The 16,613-nt window shown below is 44.9% G+C and overlaps 2 protein-coding genes across 2 annotated transcripts in view; one reads left to right on the top strand and one right to left on the bottom strand.

Annotated features, from left to right (window-relative positions):
• Nucleotides 1-16,613, bottom strand: part of LOC144487023 (uncharacterized) — a 70,065-nt gene that overhangs the window by 49,854 nt on the left and 3,598 nt on the right.
• Nucleotides 3,874-15,394, top strand: LOC144487020 (uncharacterized). The gene is made up of 5 exons (XM_078205063.1): nt 3,874-3,993; nt 6,151-6,357; nt 8,154-8,218; nt 14,275-15,234; nt 15,346-15,394. Exons 1-5 carry the CDS (start codon nt 3,874-3,876, stop codon nt 15,392-15,394), a joined length of 1,401 nt encoding a protein of 466 aa, XP_078061189.1.

Genomic DNA, 16,613 nt, shown 5'->3' with positions numbered 1-16,613 from the left:
TTGTAACAAAATACATTAGTTTCAGGTCAGCAACACTAGCTGTCGAAATAAAATACTCCCTCACAGCCCTATGTATCTCTAATCATGTAATAGAGAACTGTATAATTATACATCATAGTGTTATTGGGTATGTATTAAATACAGCAGAATGTGAATAGAGAGTGTGTGGTCCAGATATTTACGGCCTTCGATAAATGAGAGAGGAATGAATGTTCCTTCGCAATTAAAATTCTGTTCTGAATTTCTAACCTGTACTGTCACTGATAACGTTTGTAAACTCTTTTACAATATATTAGGGGAGGAGATATCGCAGACAGAACTCTCAAAGCAGATAGCACATCAGGATCTGACAGAGTCACTCCATTCATCGGGAGCTGAATATCATCAATCTTGAATCTAAAAGGAGAAATGTTTGTCCTTTTTGTCTGCTGTGAAAGATTTTAACATCAGTGTGACTGGAACAGTACAGAGAATGATACCTGAGTGAGAGTGTACAATGCAGTGACTGAAAGGATCTTTAATCAGTTACATTGGCTGAAGCAACATCACACCATTCACAGCAGGGAGAGACTGCACACTGGTTGTATGTGTGAACGAGGCTTCAACTGATTGTCAAACCTGGAGAGACACAAGGACATTGACACCATGGAGAAACCATGGAAATGTGGGGATTGTGGGAAACGTTTTCGTTGCCCGAGTCACCTGGAAATTCATCGACGTTGTCACACAGGGGAAAGGCCGTTCACCTGCCCTGTTTGTGGGAAGGGATTCAGTAATTCATCCATTTTACAGACACACCAGCGAATTCACACTGGAGAGAGACCATTTGTCTGTCCTAATTGTGGGAAGGGATTCACCCAGTTATCCCACCTGCAGTCACACCAGCGAATTCACACTGGGGAGCGACCATTCACTTGCTCTGTGTGTGGGAAGGAATTCAGTAATTCATCCATCCTGCGGACGCACAAACGAGTTCACACTGGGGAGAAGCCATTCTCCTGTTCTGAATGTGAGAAGCAATTCAGTCATTCGTCTGACCTCAGGAAACACGAGCGAGTTCATGCCGGGCTGAGGCCGTTCATCTGCTCCCAATGCAGGAAGCGATTCAGTGATTCATCTGACCTGAGGAGACACCAGCGAGTTCACACTGGGGAGAGGCCGTTCACCTGCTCTGATTGTGGGAAGGGATTCACTCAATTATCGAACATGCGGACACACCAGCGAGTTCACAAGTGATTACAGGTGTTGGATTCTGCTGTTAATCACACTCAGGACAGAACCATGTTCATTCTGACAGTTTGGGAAGTGGGAGGGTCGGAGGGTTTCTTTCTGCTGGACTGGCCGGTCTCACAACTTTGCTTCCAGTGGGCTAAATTTCTTTGAGCCTGAGAGAGTACATTTCCACCGAAAGGATTCACAAATGCTGTTGAAAAACATTTATTTTATCCTCGGTGGTAAATAATGTTTTTCCCATCACTACAGGTAGATCGAAAGTAAATACAGAAAGAACTGGAAAAACACAGCAGGTCTGGCAGCATCCGTGGAGAGAGAAACAGAGTTAACGTTTCATGTCCAATGTAACTCTACCTCAGAACTAAAGAGAGGGAGAAATGTGATGGGTTTGATTCTGGTGAGAAATGGAGGAGGGTCAGGTGGAACAAAATGGAAAGTTAGGGATTGGTTAGAGGTCGGATGAGAATAAATGACAAAAACATCCTGGAACAAAAGGCAAAGGGAGAGGTAATGGTTGTGGTAAAGGAACTGTTTGGGAGAATGAACTCAGAAGAATCATTCAACACTTAAGCCTGATTGAATCGACAAACAGTTAATTGAGTATTTATTCTGGGGATGAAGGGGATGACAAATGAGGAGAGATTAAGCAGTTTGGACTATACTCGCTGGAGTTTAGAAGGATGAGCGGGATCTAATCGAAGGACATAAAATGTTAAAAGCGATTGATAAAGTAAATGTAGAGCAAATGTTTCCTCTTATGGGACAATCTAGAACAAGAGGTCACAGGTATAGGTTGCGAGGCTATAGATTTAAAACTGAGATGAGGAGCTTCTCAGAGGATGGTGAATTTGTGGAACTCGCTGCCACATAGCGAGGTGGTGTCTGAATCATTGAATTGTTTCAAGAGGAAGATAGACATATTTCTGATAAAAAGAAAGGGAAAGATGGATATGGGGAACAGGTGGGGAAGTGGATTTGAGACCAGGGAGAGATCAGCCATGATCTGATTGAAAGGCGGAGCAGGCTCGAAGGGCTGAACTTGCCTCCTTCTGCTCCTAATTTTGGTCCCCTTACTTGCGAAAGGATTGGCCTTGGAGGGAGTGCAGAGAAGGTTCACCAGGTTGATACCGGAGTTGAGGGGTGTAAATTATGAGGAGAGATTGAGCAGATTGGGTTTGTACTCGTTGGAGTTTAGAAGGTTGAGGGGTGATCGTACAGAGGCATATAAAATAATGAAGGGGCTGGATAGGGTAGAAGTGGAGAGATTCTTTCCACTTAGAAAGGAAGCTGGAACTAGAGGGCACAGCCTCAAAATAAAGGGGGGTCAGTTTAGGACAGAGTTGAGGAGGAACTTCTTCTCTCAGAGGTGGTGAATCTCTGGAATTCTCTGCCCACTGAAGTGGTGGAGGCTATCTCGTTGAATATGTTTAAATCACGGAGAGATGGATTCCTGATCGGTAAGGGAATTAGGGGTTATAGGGACCAGGCGGGTAAGTGGAACTGATCCACTTCAGATCAGCCATGATCGTATTGAATGGCGGGGCAGGCTCGAGGGGCTAGATGCCTACTCCTGCTCCTATTTCTTATATTCTTATGTTCTTATAAGCTGCAGGAAAGGATGTCCCGAGGCATGGTACATTGGGGAGACAATGCAGATGTTACGACAACGGATGAATGAACACCGCTCGACAATCACCAGGCAGGAGTGTTCTCTTCCTGTCGGGAAACACTTCAGCAGTCACGGGCACTCAGCCTCTGATCTTCGGGTAAGCGTTCTCCAAGGCAGCCTTCACAATACACGATAACGCAGAATCGCTGCGCAAAAACTGATAGCCAAGTTCCGCACACGAGGACGGCCTAAACCGGGATCTTGGGTTCATGTCACACTATCTGTAACCCCCACGACTTGCCTGGACTTGCAAAATCTCAGTAACTGTCCTGGCTGGAGACAATACACATCTCTTTAACCTGTGCTTAACCCTCTCTCCACTCACATTGTCTATACCTGTAAAGACTTGATTACCTGTAAAGACTCGCATTCCAACCATCATCTTGTAAATTGAGTCTGTCTCGATGTATGCCTTGTTTGTGAACAGAACTCTTCACTCACCTGAAGAAGAAGGAACACTCCGAAATCTTGTGCTACCAAATAAACCTGTTGGACTTTAACCTGGTGTTGTCAGACTTCTTACTGGGTTCAATCGCACAGTCACTGGTTCCTCTCTCTGTCCCTGATGCTGATTATTCACTCTTTTACAGAATGATACAGCACAAATAGAAACCATTTGGCTCATTATGTCTGTACTGGCTCTCTGGAAGATCTATCCAATTAATTCCACAGCCAGAACAATGTATATCTGCTGTAGTATTCTGAGGCCTGAATGGAAAAAGTTTTCCAGTCGGATAGTTCTCAGACACAATCAGCCCTGTGGAAAGATTGATTGCCTAATTCATTGAGAAGATATAAAGTGCCCATTAAGCAGATAAAGTGCCTGGCAGAGTTTAATTGTATATTTCTGCAGACCCCAAATACTGCAGTGACATTATCCTAAAGGGCCAATGGTTGAATTATGGAATTACAAAGAAAAAGCATTCACGTCCTGAATCTTCATAATTATTACTTGGCTGGGATGTTTCAGTATGAAAGAATCCTACGTCTCAGTCAGGCAAAAGGGGTCATGTCCAATGGACCTGTTAAAGACAAATAACTATTACATTGCACTGGGGTTTATGCGATCAGGTGTTGGTTTTATGAACAAGGTTTGTATCAGAGTGGAGCTGTGTGTTTGATTCTCCACAACAATTGTAGTACCCTTACTAAATATCCACCACAATCGCAACAGTTAGCCCAGAACTCTGAGGTTATTGCGGTCACAGCCCTTCAAACTGTTACCGATATAATCACCAAATATTCTGAAAGCTACGTTGGTTGTAATTCCCTCAGAAAACCTACCCCTCTGGGGGAGGAAACACAGCTTCTCCACAGCAGAAAGGAAACCACTGCTCACCACTCCAAACTCTGAATGATTGGGAATGTTACTGGATGTCCAGGATAAATTGCTATTTGCCAGGTGAAGGTAGATCAGCAGCAGGAGTTAGTGAAGAGTGACGGTAATAACCAGGCAGACTGACTCACCAGGAAAGCTGCTCGAGAGGAGATTCCATGGGATCCACCCAAAACACAATCATTGGGACCGGTACGACAGACTCCAGTTAAATGTCATTTAAAAACTTGTCAGGACACTGACCTAAGATGACTGTGGGTAAAAAGGGTTGGCACCATAGAGAAAACTTTCCCTCATCATTCACAGCAAGTAAGGACTCACTCATCTGACACAATGAAGTTTTCTTTCACAAATATGGTTTAACTTTGACTTCAGTCACAACTCGATGGCTTAGAAAGGAATTAGTATATTTGATGGATCAAAGCAAGGCGTATTTCTTGTTTTTTGACTCCTCAATATTATACAACATGATCATACTATCAGTGGCTGAGGATGTATCAGAATGTCCATCAGCACCTGAAGCTGTGCCTCATGTGTTCAAACTAATCAGATTCTGCAAAATGCATTGTCCCAATTAACATGTTCCACATTATTGATGTTCCCTGGGAAACACTGCAGCTTGATTATACAGGCCCACTCTCCACACTAAGAGGAGACTGGTATATCCTGCTAATTACAGCTATGTTTACCTGGTGGATTGAACCCTTTCCTGTTTGTAAAAATGATGCAGACACAATAGCTAAAATCCTGGATGAGGCTTCCTGAAATGGATAGAGAATGACAATAGTTCTCATTTCACAGCAGAAATAGTGTAATAGCTCTCCAAAAGAAAAAATCCAGAAGAATAATTTTGAAAAAAGTTGATTAATTTCATATTTATCCAGTTGAGTTCGGATGGTTATTACTGTCAGAAACAAAACCTGACTCTCAGAATGAACATTGTTCAGTCCAACTGGGTGGCATGGTGGCACTGTGGCTCGCACTGCTGCCTCACAGCATCAGGGACTGGGTGCGATTCCCGGTTTGGGTCACTGTCTTGTGGAGTCAGCACGTTCTCCCCGTGTCTGCGTAGGTTTCCTCCGGGTGCTCTGGTTTCCTCCCACATTCCAAAAGATGTGCTGGTTCGGTGCATTGCCCATGCTAAATTCTCCCAAATTCAGTGTACCTGAACAGGCAAATTTAGCAACCATACCTTCAATTCCTTCATCTGAGTCATTTATATAAATGGTAAAAAGGTTGAGGTCCCAGCATTGACCCGTGGCCCACCACTCATCACATCCAGCCAACTAGAAAAAGACCCATTTATGCCAATCCTGTTTCCTGTTAACTACCCAATCTCCTTTCCGTGCCAATATGTTACCATTCCCCCCGCCCCACTAGGAGCTTTTATTTTCCACAATATCCTTTGATGTGATAGCTTATAAATGCATTCTGGAAATCTCAGTACATTCGCCTTTCTGCACCTTTGGTTCCCGTTTATCCACAGCACATGTGACTCATTCAAAGAACTGAGAAAATAGGTTGAATATGATTTCCCTTTCTCAAAACCATGTTGACTCTTCTTCATGGCCTGATTTTATCTCACTGCCATGCTGTAACGTATTTAATAATAGCTTCTAACATTTTTCCTCTGGCATGTTAAGTTAACTGTCCTGTAGTTTCCTGCTTTTTGTCTCTCTCCTTCTTTGAATAAAGGAGCTGCATTTGCTACTTTCTAATCTAATGGAACTTCCACCAAAACCGGGGAATTTTGGAAAATTAAAACAATGCATCAACTATCTCACCCCAGTCGTTTCTACCCCTCTTCAGCTAAAGAACAGCCATGTGGCCTCGAAATGTCAACTCTGTTTCTCCCTCCACAGGTACTGCCAGACCTGCTGAGTCTTTCCAGCATTTTCTGTTTTTATTTCAGATTTTCAGTATCTGCAATACTTTGCTTTTACCTGACGAGCTGCTTCTTTTCAGAGCCGAGAATGAAGTCCATCAGGGTCCGGGATTTGTCAGCCGACAGCTCCAACTATTTGCTCAGTACCACTTCATAAGTGACAGTAGTTTTCCTGAGTTCCTCTCTCCCTTCCACACCCTGATGAGATATTACTTCTATCCTCGATACTATCGGGTAGAGTACTAAACTATAGTGAAGACTGATACAAAGTACCTGTTGAATTCATCTGCCATCTCCTCACTTTCCATTATTAATTCCCCAGAGTCACTTTCTCTTGGACCAACATTCACTTGGATAACTCTTTTTATTTAAATATCCAGAGAAATGTTTACAGAACAAAGAGAATTACAGAACAGGAACAGGCCCTTCTGCCCTCCATGGTCCTGCACCGATCATGCTGCCTGACTGAACTAAAACCTCCTACCCTTCCAGGGACCATATCCCTCTATTCCCATCCTATTCATGTAAAGTCAAGACGCCCCTTAAAACTCACTACCGTATCCACTTCCACTACCTCCCCCGGCAACGAGTTCCAGGCACCCACTACTCTCTGTGTAAAAAATCTGCCTCGTACATCTCCTTTAAATCTTGCCCCGCACACCTTAAACCTGTGCCCCCTAGTAATTGACTCTTCCACCTTAGGAAAAAGCTTCTGACTATCCACTCTGTCCATGACTCTCATAATCTTGTAGACTTCTATCAGGTCGCCCCTCAACCTCCGTCATTCCAGTGAGAACAAACCAAGTTTCTCCAACCTCTCCTCATAGCTAATGCCCTCCATACCAGGCAACATCCTGGTAAATCTTTTCTGTACCCCCTCCAAAGCCTCCACATCCTTCTGGTAGTGTGGCGACCAGAATTGAACACTATATTCCAAGTGCGGCCTAACTAAGGTTCTATAAAGCTGCAACATGACTTGCCAATTTTTAAACTCAATACCCCGGCCGATGAAGGCAAGCATGCCGTATGCCTTCTTGACTACCTTCTCCACCTGCATTGCCACTTTCAATGACCTGTGTACCTGTACACCCAGATCCCTTTGCCCATCAATACTCTTAAGGGTTCTGCCATTTACTGTATATTTCCTATCTGTATTAGACCTTCCAAAATGCATTACCTCACATTTGTCCGGATTAAACTTCATCTGCCATTTCTCCGCCCAAGTCTCCAACTGATCTATATCCTGCTGTATCCTCGGATGGTCCTCATCGCTATCTGCAAATCCACCAACCTTTGTGTCGTCCGCAAACTTACTAATCAATCCAGTTACATTTTCCTCCAAATCATTTATATATATTACAAACAGCAAAGGTCCCAGCACTGATCCCTGAGGAACACCACTTGTCACAGCCCTCTATTCAGAAACACTTCCACTGCTACCCTCTGTCTTCTTTGACCGAGCCAGTTTTGTATTCACCTCGCTAGCTCACCTCTGATCCCATGCGACTTCACTTTCTGCACCAGTCTGCCATGAGGGACCTTGTCAAAGGCCTTACTGAAGTCCATGTAGACACCATCCACTGCCCTCCCCTCATCAATCATCTTCATCACTTCCTCGAAAAACTCGATCAAGTTCGAAAAATATTCACATCGTGAATATTTTTAATAACTCTAATACACGTCAGTTCCTTTTGAAGGGCTCTCCCCTGTTTCCTCTATCCTCACCTCCAACAACAAGTGTGAGGAGCTCATGGAAGTACTTTGTCACTAAGATTGAGATAATCCAATCAGCTGTCTCTGTTGCTTTGCTCCATTCCATTAGCCCAATGGGCCAAACTGTCTCTAAACATCCCTCTTGTCTGAGCCCCGAACTCCCACTTTTCTCCATCCAGTCTCCACACACACCAGTGGGTTCATACTGAAGAGAGAGGATTTAAATGCTGAGACTGTGACAGGAGCTTTAAAAACCCACATTCACTGATGGTTCACCAGTGTATTCAGTCCGTTCCACTCCACTCATCTGCTCTCAGTGCAGGGAGAGGTTCAAGCGATTGTCCATCCTGCAGCAACAGCAGAGAGTTCACACCAGGGAGAGGTCATTCACCTGCTCCATGTGTGGGAAGCAATTCACTGATTCATTCGTTTTGTTAACACACCAGTGAGTTCACACTGATGGAATGTGTTTCAAATGTCTGGATTGTGGGAAATGTTTTAAAATTTCTATGAATCTGATGTGCTATCAGCAGGTTCACACTGACAGCAGACCATCCAGAGTCTCTCACTATGGGACTGGGTTCAGCTGGACATGTGAACTCAGTGTCCACCAGTGCACTCACTCTGGGAGAGGCTGTTCACTTGCTCCATGTTTAGCAAGAGATTTACTCAGTCATCCCACTTCACTGCACATCAACTTGTTCACACTGATAAGGAACTTTTTCAAACTTCTGACTGTGAGCAGAGATTTAAATGCAAAATGTATCTGCTGATACACAAACACATTCACAGGCTGTTCACCTGCTCCATGTGAGAAGAGATTCATTCGGTTACCTCACATTCTGACACACCAGCAAGTTCATAAGTTACTACAGGGGCTGGATTCTGCTGTTATTGCTGCTGCTGTGAATCACATTCAGGACTGGACTATGTTCATTCTGATATTTGGAGTTTGTTTCTGATTATGTTAATAATCCCTGTAACTGGACTGGAGTTTAATATTCTAAATAAATGTGAAATAAAACAGTGATATTTGAATACATAGTTGCAGATGTTCGTCTTTCCCAGCTGAATGTTTAACATTGCCGGCTGGAGCTCAGAAGGGGCAATCTGGGGGAGGTTCACACAGCAGGAACAGAACTGCAGTCTGTTCCTGCCATAGGGTCACACTGAGAGGGACAAACAGCACTTTGGACTTTCTCATCTCTCTTCACTGACAGCAAAGTGGGTTAATCCTGAGGTGTGTAAGAAATGTGTCCCAACTGCTCTTTTCTATAGTCCAGAGCTCCTAAACATGGAACAGAAGACTCTTTTATAACTATGTTTCGAGTCAGGTGAACAATTGTGAAAGAAAATCAAAATATTACAGATGCTGGAAATCGGAAATAAAAACAAAGCAGGTTTGGTAGCATCTCTGCAGAAACAGAGCTAATGTTTTGGAACTGAAGAGTCATATTGGACTGGAAACATTGACTCTGTCTTTACAAATACCGTCACAGCTGCCGAGAGTTTGCAACAATTTTGAACAACGGTGAAGGCTGGAAACATGCTGTCAAATCAAAGTTTAGTGTGAAACTGGGACGTGTTCCTGACTGAAAGTGAAAGAGCAAGTTTAAATTCCCAGACTGACAAATGATTGTGCACACTATTTCAAGGAAGGTGTTAATTAATTTAAAATAAGCCTGTTTAAATATATTTTCATAGAAAATAGGAACAGGAGTAAGCCATTCTCGGCCAGGCCAGTCATTATGATCATGGACCACAAAAGATGTATTTGTATTTGACAATATCAAGTGGCAATGGCGGTGCCATTACCCAGCGTGCACCGAGAGGGTGACGATACCCTATCTTCAATACTGGAGATCATTGCGCAGACTCAGTGCCTCTCTGACTGGAGCATGCGCAGTGCGGTGGAGGCAGTGGTCGGATGGGGTGGTGTCGGAGCAGCAGGGAGAGTAGAAACTGATTGGAGACACCGGGTGAGTGAGGTTAAATAGAGCCTGAGAGTCAAAAGGGAGGACTCATAAGCACCCGGTATCGGAAGCGGAGCTTTCATAAACATCGGATATTAGCTTCAAACCACAAATAAGACGCCCGAGGCCCTGCCTGACCGATTTTGCAGCCTCCATCTTTCGAGAACAATGGGCAGCGTGACCGCCATATTTATTGGGGGCAATGGACAGCAGGACGGTGGCCATCTTTATAGGGGGCAATGGGCAACAGGGCGCATGTGCAGCCGCCACCTCGATTGGAGGCAGTGGGCATTGATTCCAGAAGTTAGTTCCTGGCCTCCAGAATTGGTCTCTTTTTCATTAAGCCACAGAAACATTGAATTATTACACTACAGAAAATGACTAACCCATCATGCATTTGCTGGTTCTCTACAAGGGAATCAGCTCATCCCACTACCCTGTCTTTTCACTAACAAGACCAACAGAAAATATTTCCCATCCCCAAAACGGGCGGCACGGTAGCACAGTGGTTAGCACTGCTGCTTCACAGCTCCAGGGACCTGGGTTCGATTCCTGGCTTGGGTCACTGTCTGTGCGGAGTTTGCACATTCTCCTCGTGTCTGTGTGGGTTTCCTCTGGGTGTTCTGGTTTCCTTCCACAGTCCAAAGATGTGCCGGTTAGGTTGATTGGCTATGCTAAAATAAAATTGCCCCCGAGTGTCCTGGGATGCGTAGATTAGAGGGATTAGCGGGTAAAATATGTAGGGATATGGAGGTAGGGCCTGGGTGGGATTGTGGTTGGTGCAGACTCGATGGGCCGAATGGCCTCTTTCTGCACTGTAGGGTTTCTCTGAAATTACCTGTGGAGAAGATTATGTTTTATCTTCTTGAACAGCTGCAGTCCATGTGGTGAAGGTGCTCCCCTTTAGGTCAAGAGTTACAGGCTATTCACCCAGTGATGATGAAGGGACAGTGATACATCTCCAAATCAATAATTACAATGTGTATTTATACAGCATCTTTCATGTACTGGAGCATTCTGAGGCGTTTCTCAGGTGTGTTATAAAGCAACATTTGACATAGAGTCATGTGAGCAGACATGAGGGTGGATGGGTAAAGGCTTGGTTAAAGAGGTAGTTTTAATGAGTATCTTAAAGGAAGGATGACACAGAGGGGGAGCAGTTTAGGGGGAAATTCCGAAGATTATGGCCTTGGTAACTGGGAGTGCGGACACGTATGATGGAGTGATTAAAACTGTGAATGCTGAGGAAGCCGGAATGAAAGGAATGCAGAGATATTGGAGGGTTGTGAGGCGAGAGGAGATTACAGAGATGGGGAGGGGTGAAACCATGGAGGGACTTGAGAACAAGGATGAGAAATTTAAAATGTTGATTCATAAACAGGAGCCTTTGTAGCACAGGGGTGGTGGGTGAACAAGATTTGGAATGAGTAAACACGTGGGCAGCAGGATTGTGATGACCTCAAGTTAATAGACAGGTTGAGTGAGGGAGACCGGCCAGGGGTGTGTTAGAATCATTAAGTCTAATGGTAACAAGCACTCAGAACCTGCATGGATCAGCTGGCCGGGGTATTCGCAGACATCATCAACCTCTCTTTACAACAATCTGAGGTCCTATCTGCTTCAAGAAGATGACCATCATCTCAGTACGAAAGAAAAGCCAAGCAGCGTGCCTTAATGGCTCTCGTCCGGTGGGTCTAACATCCATCATTATGAAGTGCTTCAAAAGGTTAGCCTCTCGGACTGCCTGGATCCGATACAGTTCGCCTACCGCCCAACAAGTCCACAGCAGACGCCAATTCCCTGGCCTTGCACTCAACCCTGGAACATCTAGATTACAAAGATAGCAATGTCAGACTCCTATTTATTGACTACAGTTCAGCCTTCAACATCATTATTCCCACGAAACTCATCTCCAAACTCCGTGGCCTGGGTCTCGGCACCTTCCTCTGTGACTGGATGCTGAACTTCCTAACCCACAGACCACAATCAGTAAGGATAGACAACAACACCTCTTCCACGATCATCCTCAACACCGATGCCCCACAAGGCTGTGTTCTCAGCCCCGACTATACTCCTTATACACCTATGACTGTGCGGCTAAATTTCCCTCCAACTCGATTTTCAAGTTTGCTGGTGACACCACCGTAGTGGGTCGGATCTCCAACAATGACAAGACAGAATACAGGAATGAGATAGAGAATCTGGTGAACTGGTGCAGTAACAATAATCTCCCCCTCATTGTAAACAGAAATGAAGGAGATTGCCATCGACATAAGGAAACATAGTGGAGAACGTGTCCTGTCTACATCAACGGGGATGAAGTAGAAATGGTCGAAAGCTTCATGTTTTTAGGTGCCCAGATCATTAACAACCTGTCCTGGTCCCCCCAAGCCAACACTATAGTTAAGAAAGCCCACCAACACCTCTACTTTCTCAGAAGACGAAGGAAAATCTCGCGGGATCCAGGGTGAGGTAGCTAAATGGATACAAAATTGGCTTGATGACAGAAGCCAGAGGGTAGTTGTAGAGGGTTGTTTTTCAAACTGGAGACCTGTGACCAGCGGAGTGCCTCAGGGATCGGTGCTGGGTCCACTGTTATTTGTCATTTATATGAATGATTTGGATGAGAATATAGGAGGCATGGTTAGTAAGTTTGCAGATGACACCAAGATTGGTGGCATAGTGGACAGTGAAGAAGGTTATCCAGGATTGCAACGGGATCTTGATCAATTGGGTCAGTGGGCTGACGAATGGCAGATGGAGTTTAATTTAGATAAATGCGACGTATTGCATTTTGGTAGATTGAACCAGGGCAGGACTTACTCAGTTAATGGTAGGCCACTGGGGAGAGTTACAGGACAAAGAGATCTAGGGGTACATGTTCATAGCTCCTTGAAACTGGAGTCACAGGTGGACAGAATGGTGAAGAAGGCATTCAGCATTCTTGGTTTCATTGGTCAGAACATTGAATACAGGAGTTGTTGAAGTTGTACAAGACATTGGTAAGGCCACACTTGGAATACTGTGTTCAGTTCTGGTCACCCTATTATAGAAAGGATATTATTAAACTAGAAGAGTGCAGAAGAGATTTACTGGGATGCTACCGGGACTTGATGGATTGAGTTATAAGGAGAGGCTGGGACTTTTTTTCGCTGGAGCATAGAAAGCTGAGGGGTGATCTTATAGAGCTCTATAAAATAATGAGGGGCATAGATCAGCTAGATAGTCAATATCTTTTCCCAAAGGTAGGGGAGTCTAAAACTAGAGGGCATGGGTTTAAGGTGAGAGGGGAGAGATACAAAAGGATCCAGAGGGGCAACGTGTCTGGAACAAGCTGCCAGAGGTAGTAGTAGAGGTGGGTACAATTTTGTCTTTTAAAAAACGTTGCAGACAGTTACATGGGTAAGATGGGTATAGAGGGATAAGGGCCAAATGTGAGCAATTGGGACTAGCTTAGGGGTTTTTTAAAAAAGCGCAGCATGGACAAGTTGGGCCGAAGGGCCTGTTTCCATGCTGTAAACCTCTATGACTCTATGAAATTTGGCATGTTAGCTATGACTCGCACCAACTTTTACAGATGCACCATAGAAAGCATTAGCATCAGCTTGGTATGGCTCCTGCTCTGCCCAAAGACCGCAAGGAACTACAGAATGTCGTGAATGTAGCCCAATCCATCACTCAAACCAGCCTCCCATCCATTGACTCTGTCTACACTTCCCGCAGCCTTGCTAAAGCAGCCAGTATAATTAAGGACTCCACGCACCCCGGACATTCTCTCTTCCACCTTCTTACGTCAGGAAAAAGATACAAAAGTCTGAGGTCACGTACCAACCGACTCGAGGACAGCTTCTTCCCTGCTGCCATCAGACTTTTGAATGGACCTACGTTGCATTAAGTTGATCTTTCTCTACACCCTAGCTATGACTGTAGCACTACAGTCTCATTTCCTTCTCTATAAATGGTATGCTTTGTCTGTATAGTATGCAGGAAACAATACTTTTCACTGTATACTAATGCATGTGACAATAATAAATCAAATCAACTCAAAACAAAGGAACGGGTGACGGTTTCAGCAGCAGATGAACTGAGAGGAGACTGGAGTTGGGTGATGTTACTGAGGTGGAACTGGTCTTGGTAATGATGTGGATTTGTGGTCAGATTCTCAGGTTGGGTGAAATATTTTGCTATGTGAACAGTCTGGCTCAGTCTCAGACAGTTTCCGAGGAGAGGGATGGAGTCAATGGGTGGAATTTGTAGCAGAGAGCGGTGACAATAACTGCAGTTTTCCCAGGATTAAAATGGAGGAAAATTCTAGCCCAGAGCTGGAGAGATCTTTCAGGGAATCAAAGGATTCGGGAAGGGGGTGGGAAATTGGCGCTAAAACTAGCTCAATTTCACAACCTGCATTTCTGTTTTTGTGAGTTCTCTCTCACTCCCTTTTTTCTGTTTTAAATCAATTTCACAGGGCATTAGAAGGGAAAGATTTGCAGTCAGGGAAACTGAAACCAAACATCACATCAGGATCTGAATATCATCGGGTTTTTAACATGCAAGAAAACAGCAATGTTCACAGTGTAGATAAACCGTGGAAATCTGGGGACTGTGAGCAGGGATTCAGATCCCCGTCTGAGCTGGAAACTCATCAGCCCTGTCACACTGGGGAGAGGCCATTCACCTGCCCTGAGTGTGGGAAGGGATTCACTTGGTCATCCAACCTGTTGAGGCACCAGCGTGTTCATAATGGGCAGAAGCCATTCACCTGTCCCGAGTGTGGGAAGGGATTCACTCGATCATCTGGGCTGCAACAACACCACCGAGTTCACACTGGGGAGAGGCCATTCACCTGCTCCAAGTGTGGGAAGGGATTTACTGATTCATCCACTCTGCTGAAACATCAGCAAGTTCACACTGATGAGAGACCATTTAAATGCCTGGACTGTGGGAAGTGCTATAAAAGTTCTCAGAATCTAATGCGACATCAGCTTGTTCACACTGACGAGAGACCCTTCAGATGCTCTCACTGTGAGACTGGGTTCAGACAATCATCTGAACTCACTGCACATCAGCGAATTCACACTGGGGAGAAGCCGTTCATCTGTTTCAAATGTGGGAAGAGATTCACTCGATCATCAGGGCTTCGACAACACCATCGAGTTCACACAGGGGAGAGAACATTCACCTGCTCCAAATGTGGGAAGGGATTCAGCGATTCGTCCACTCTGCTGAAACACCAGCAAGTTCACACTGACGAGAGACCTTTTAAATGTGCTGACTGTGAGAAATGCTATAAAGGTTCTGTGGACCTGATGCGCCATCAGCTTGTTCACACTGACGAGAGACCGTTCAGGTGCTCTCACTGCGGGACTGGGTTTAGACAATTATGTCAACTGACTGCACACCAGCGGGTTCACACTGGGGAGAAGCCGTTCATCTGTTTGCAGTGTGAGAAAGGATTCATTCAATCAGCCACCCTGCAGAGACACCAGCGAATTCACACTGGGGAGAGACCATTCACCTGCTTCGTGTGTGGGAAGAGATTCACTCGCTCATCCACCCTGATGAGTCACCAGCGAGTTCACAAATAATCAGTGACTGGATTTTACTGTAAATCACATCCAGGAATGAATTATGTTCATTGACGTCCATTTATTTAAACTGGTGAAGTGAGTGGTAATTACAAAAGGAGACAGAATGGCTGTGTGAATTTAAACTGTGAGGATTTTTTATGCATTTGTGGGACATGGGCGTCACTGCATGGCCAGCATTTATTGCCCATCCCTAGTTACCATCGAACTGAGTGGCTCACTGGGCCATTTCAGAGGGCAGTTGACAGTCAACCACATTGCTATGGCTCTGGAGTCACATGTAGGCCAGACAGGTAAGGACAGCAGATTTCCTTCCCCAAACGGACATTCAGGTCGTGCCTTACAAATTTGGTGGAGTTTTTTGAGGAAGTGACAAAAACAGTTGATGAAGGAAGGGCCGTGGATGTTGTCTATATGGATTTCAGTAAGGCATTTGACAAAGTCCCACATGGCAGGTTGGTTAAGAAGGTTAAGGCTCATGGGATACAAGGAGAAGTGGCTAGATGGGTGGAGAACTGGCTTGGCCATAGGAGACAGAGGGTAGTGGTCGAAGAGTCTTTTTCCGGCTGGAGGTCTGTGACCAGTGGTGTTCCGCAGGGCTCTGTACTGGAACCTCTGCTATTTGTGATATATATAAATGATTTGGAAGAAGGTGTAACTGGTGTAATCAGCAAGTTTGCGGATGACACGAAGATGGCTGGAATTGCGGATAGCGAAGAGCATTGTCGGGCAATACAGCAGGATATAGATAGGCTGGAAAATTGGGCGGAGAGGTGGCAGATGGAGTTTAATCCGGATAAATGCGAAGTGATGCATTTTGGAAGAAATAATGTAGGGAGGAGTTATACAATAAATGGCAGAGTCATCAGGAGTATAGAAACACAGAGGGACCTAGGTGTGCAAGTCCACAAATCCTTGAAGGTGGCAACACAGGTGGAGAAGGTGGTGAAGAAGGCATATGGTATGCTTGCCTTTATAGGACGGGGTATAGAGTATAAAAGCTGGAGTCTGATGATGCAGCTGTATAGAACGCTGGTTAGGCCACATTTGGAGTACTGCATCCAGTTCTGGTCGCCGCACTACCAGAAGGACGTGGAGGCATTGGAGAGAGTGCAGAGAAGGTTTACCAGGATGTTGCCTGGTATGGAGGGTCTTAGCTATGAGGAGAGATTGGGTAGACTGGGGTTGTTCTCCTTGGAAAGACGGAGAATGAGGGGAG

Source organism: Mustelus asterias, unplaced genomic scaffold (genome assembly GCF_964213995.1).
Source record: "Mustelus asterias unplaced genomic scaffold, sMusAst1.hap1.1 HAP1_SCAFFOLD_553, whole genome shotgun sequence".
Classification (NCBI taxonomy): Eukaryota; Metazoa; Chordata; class Chondrichthyes; order Carcharhiniformes; family Triakidae; genus Mustelus; species Mustelus asterias.
This window is presented reverse-complemented; position numbering and strand designations above follow the sequence as displayed.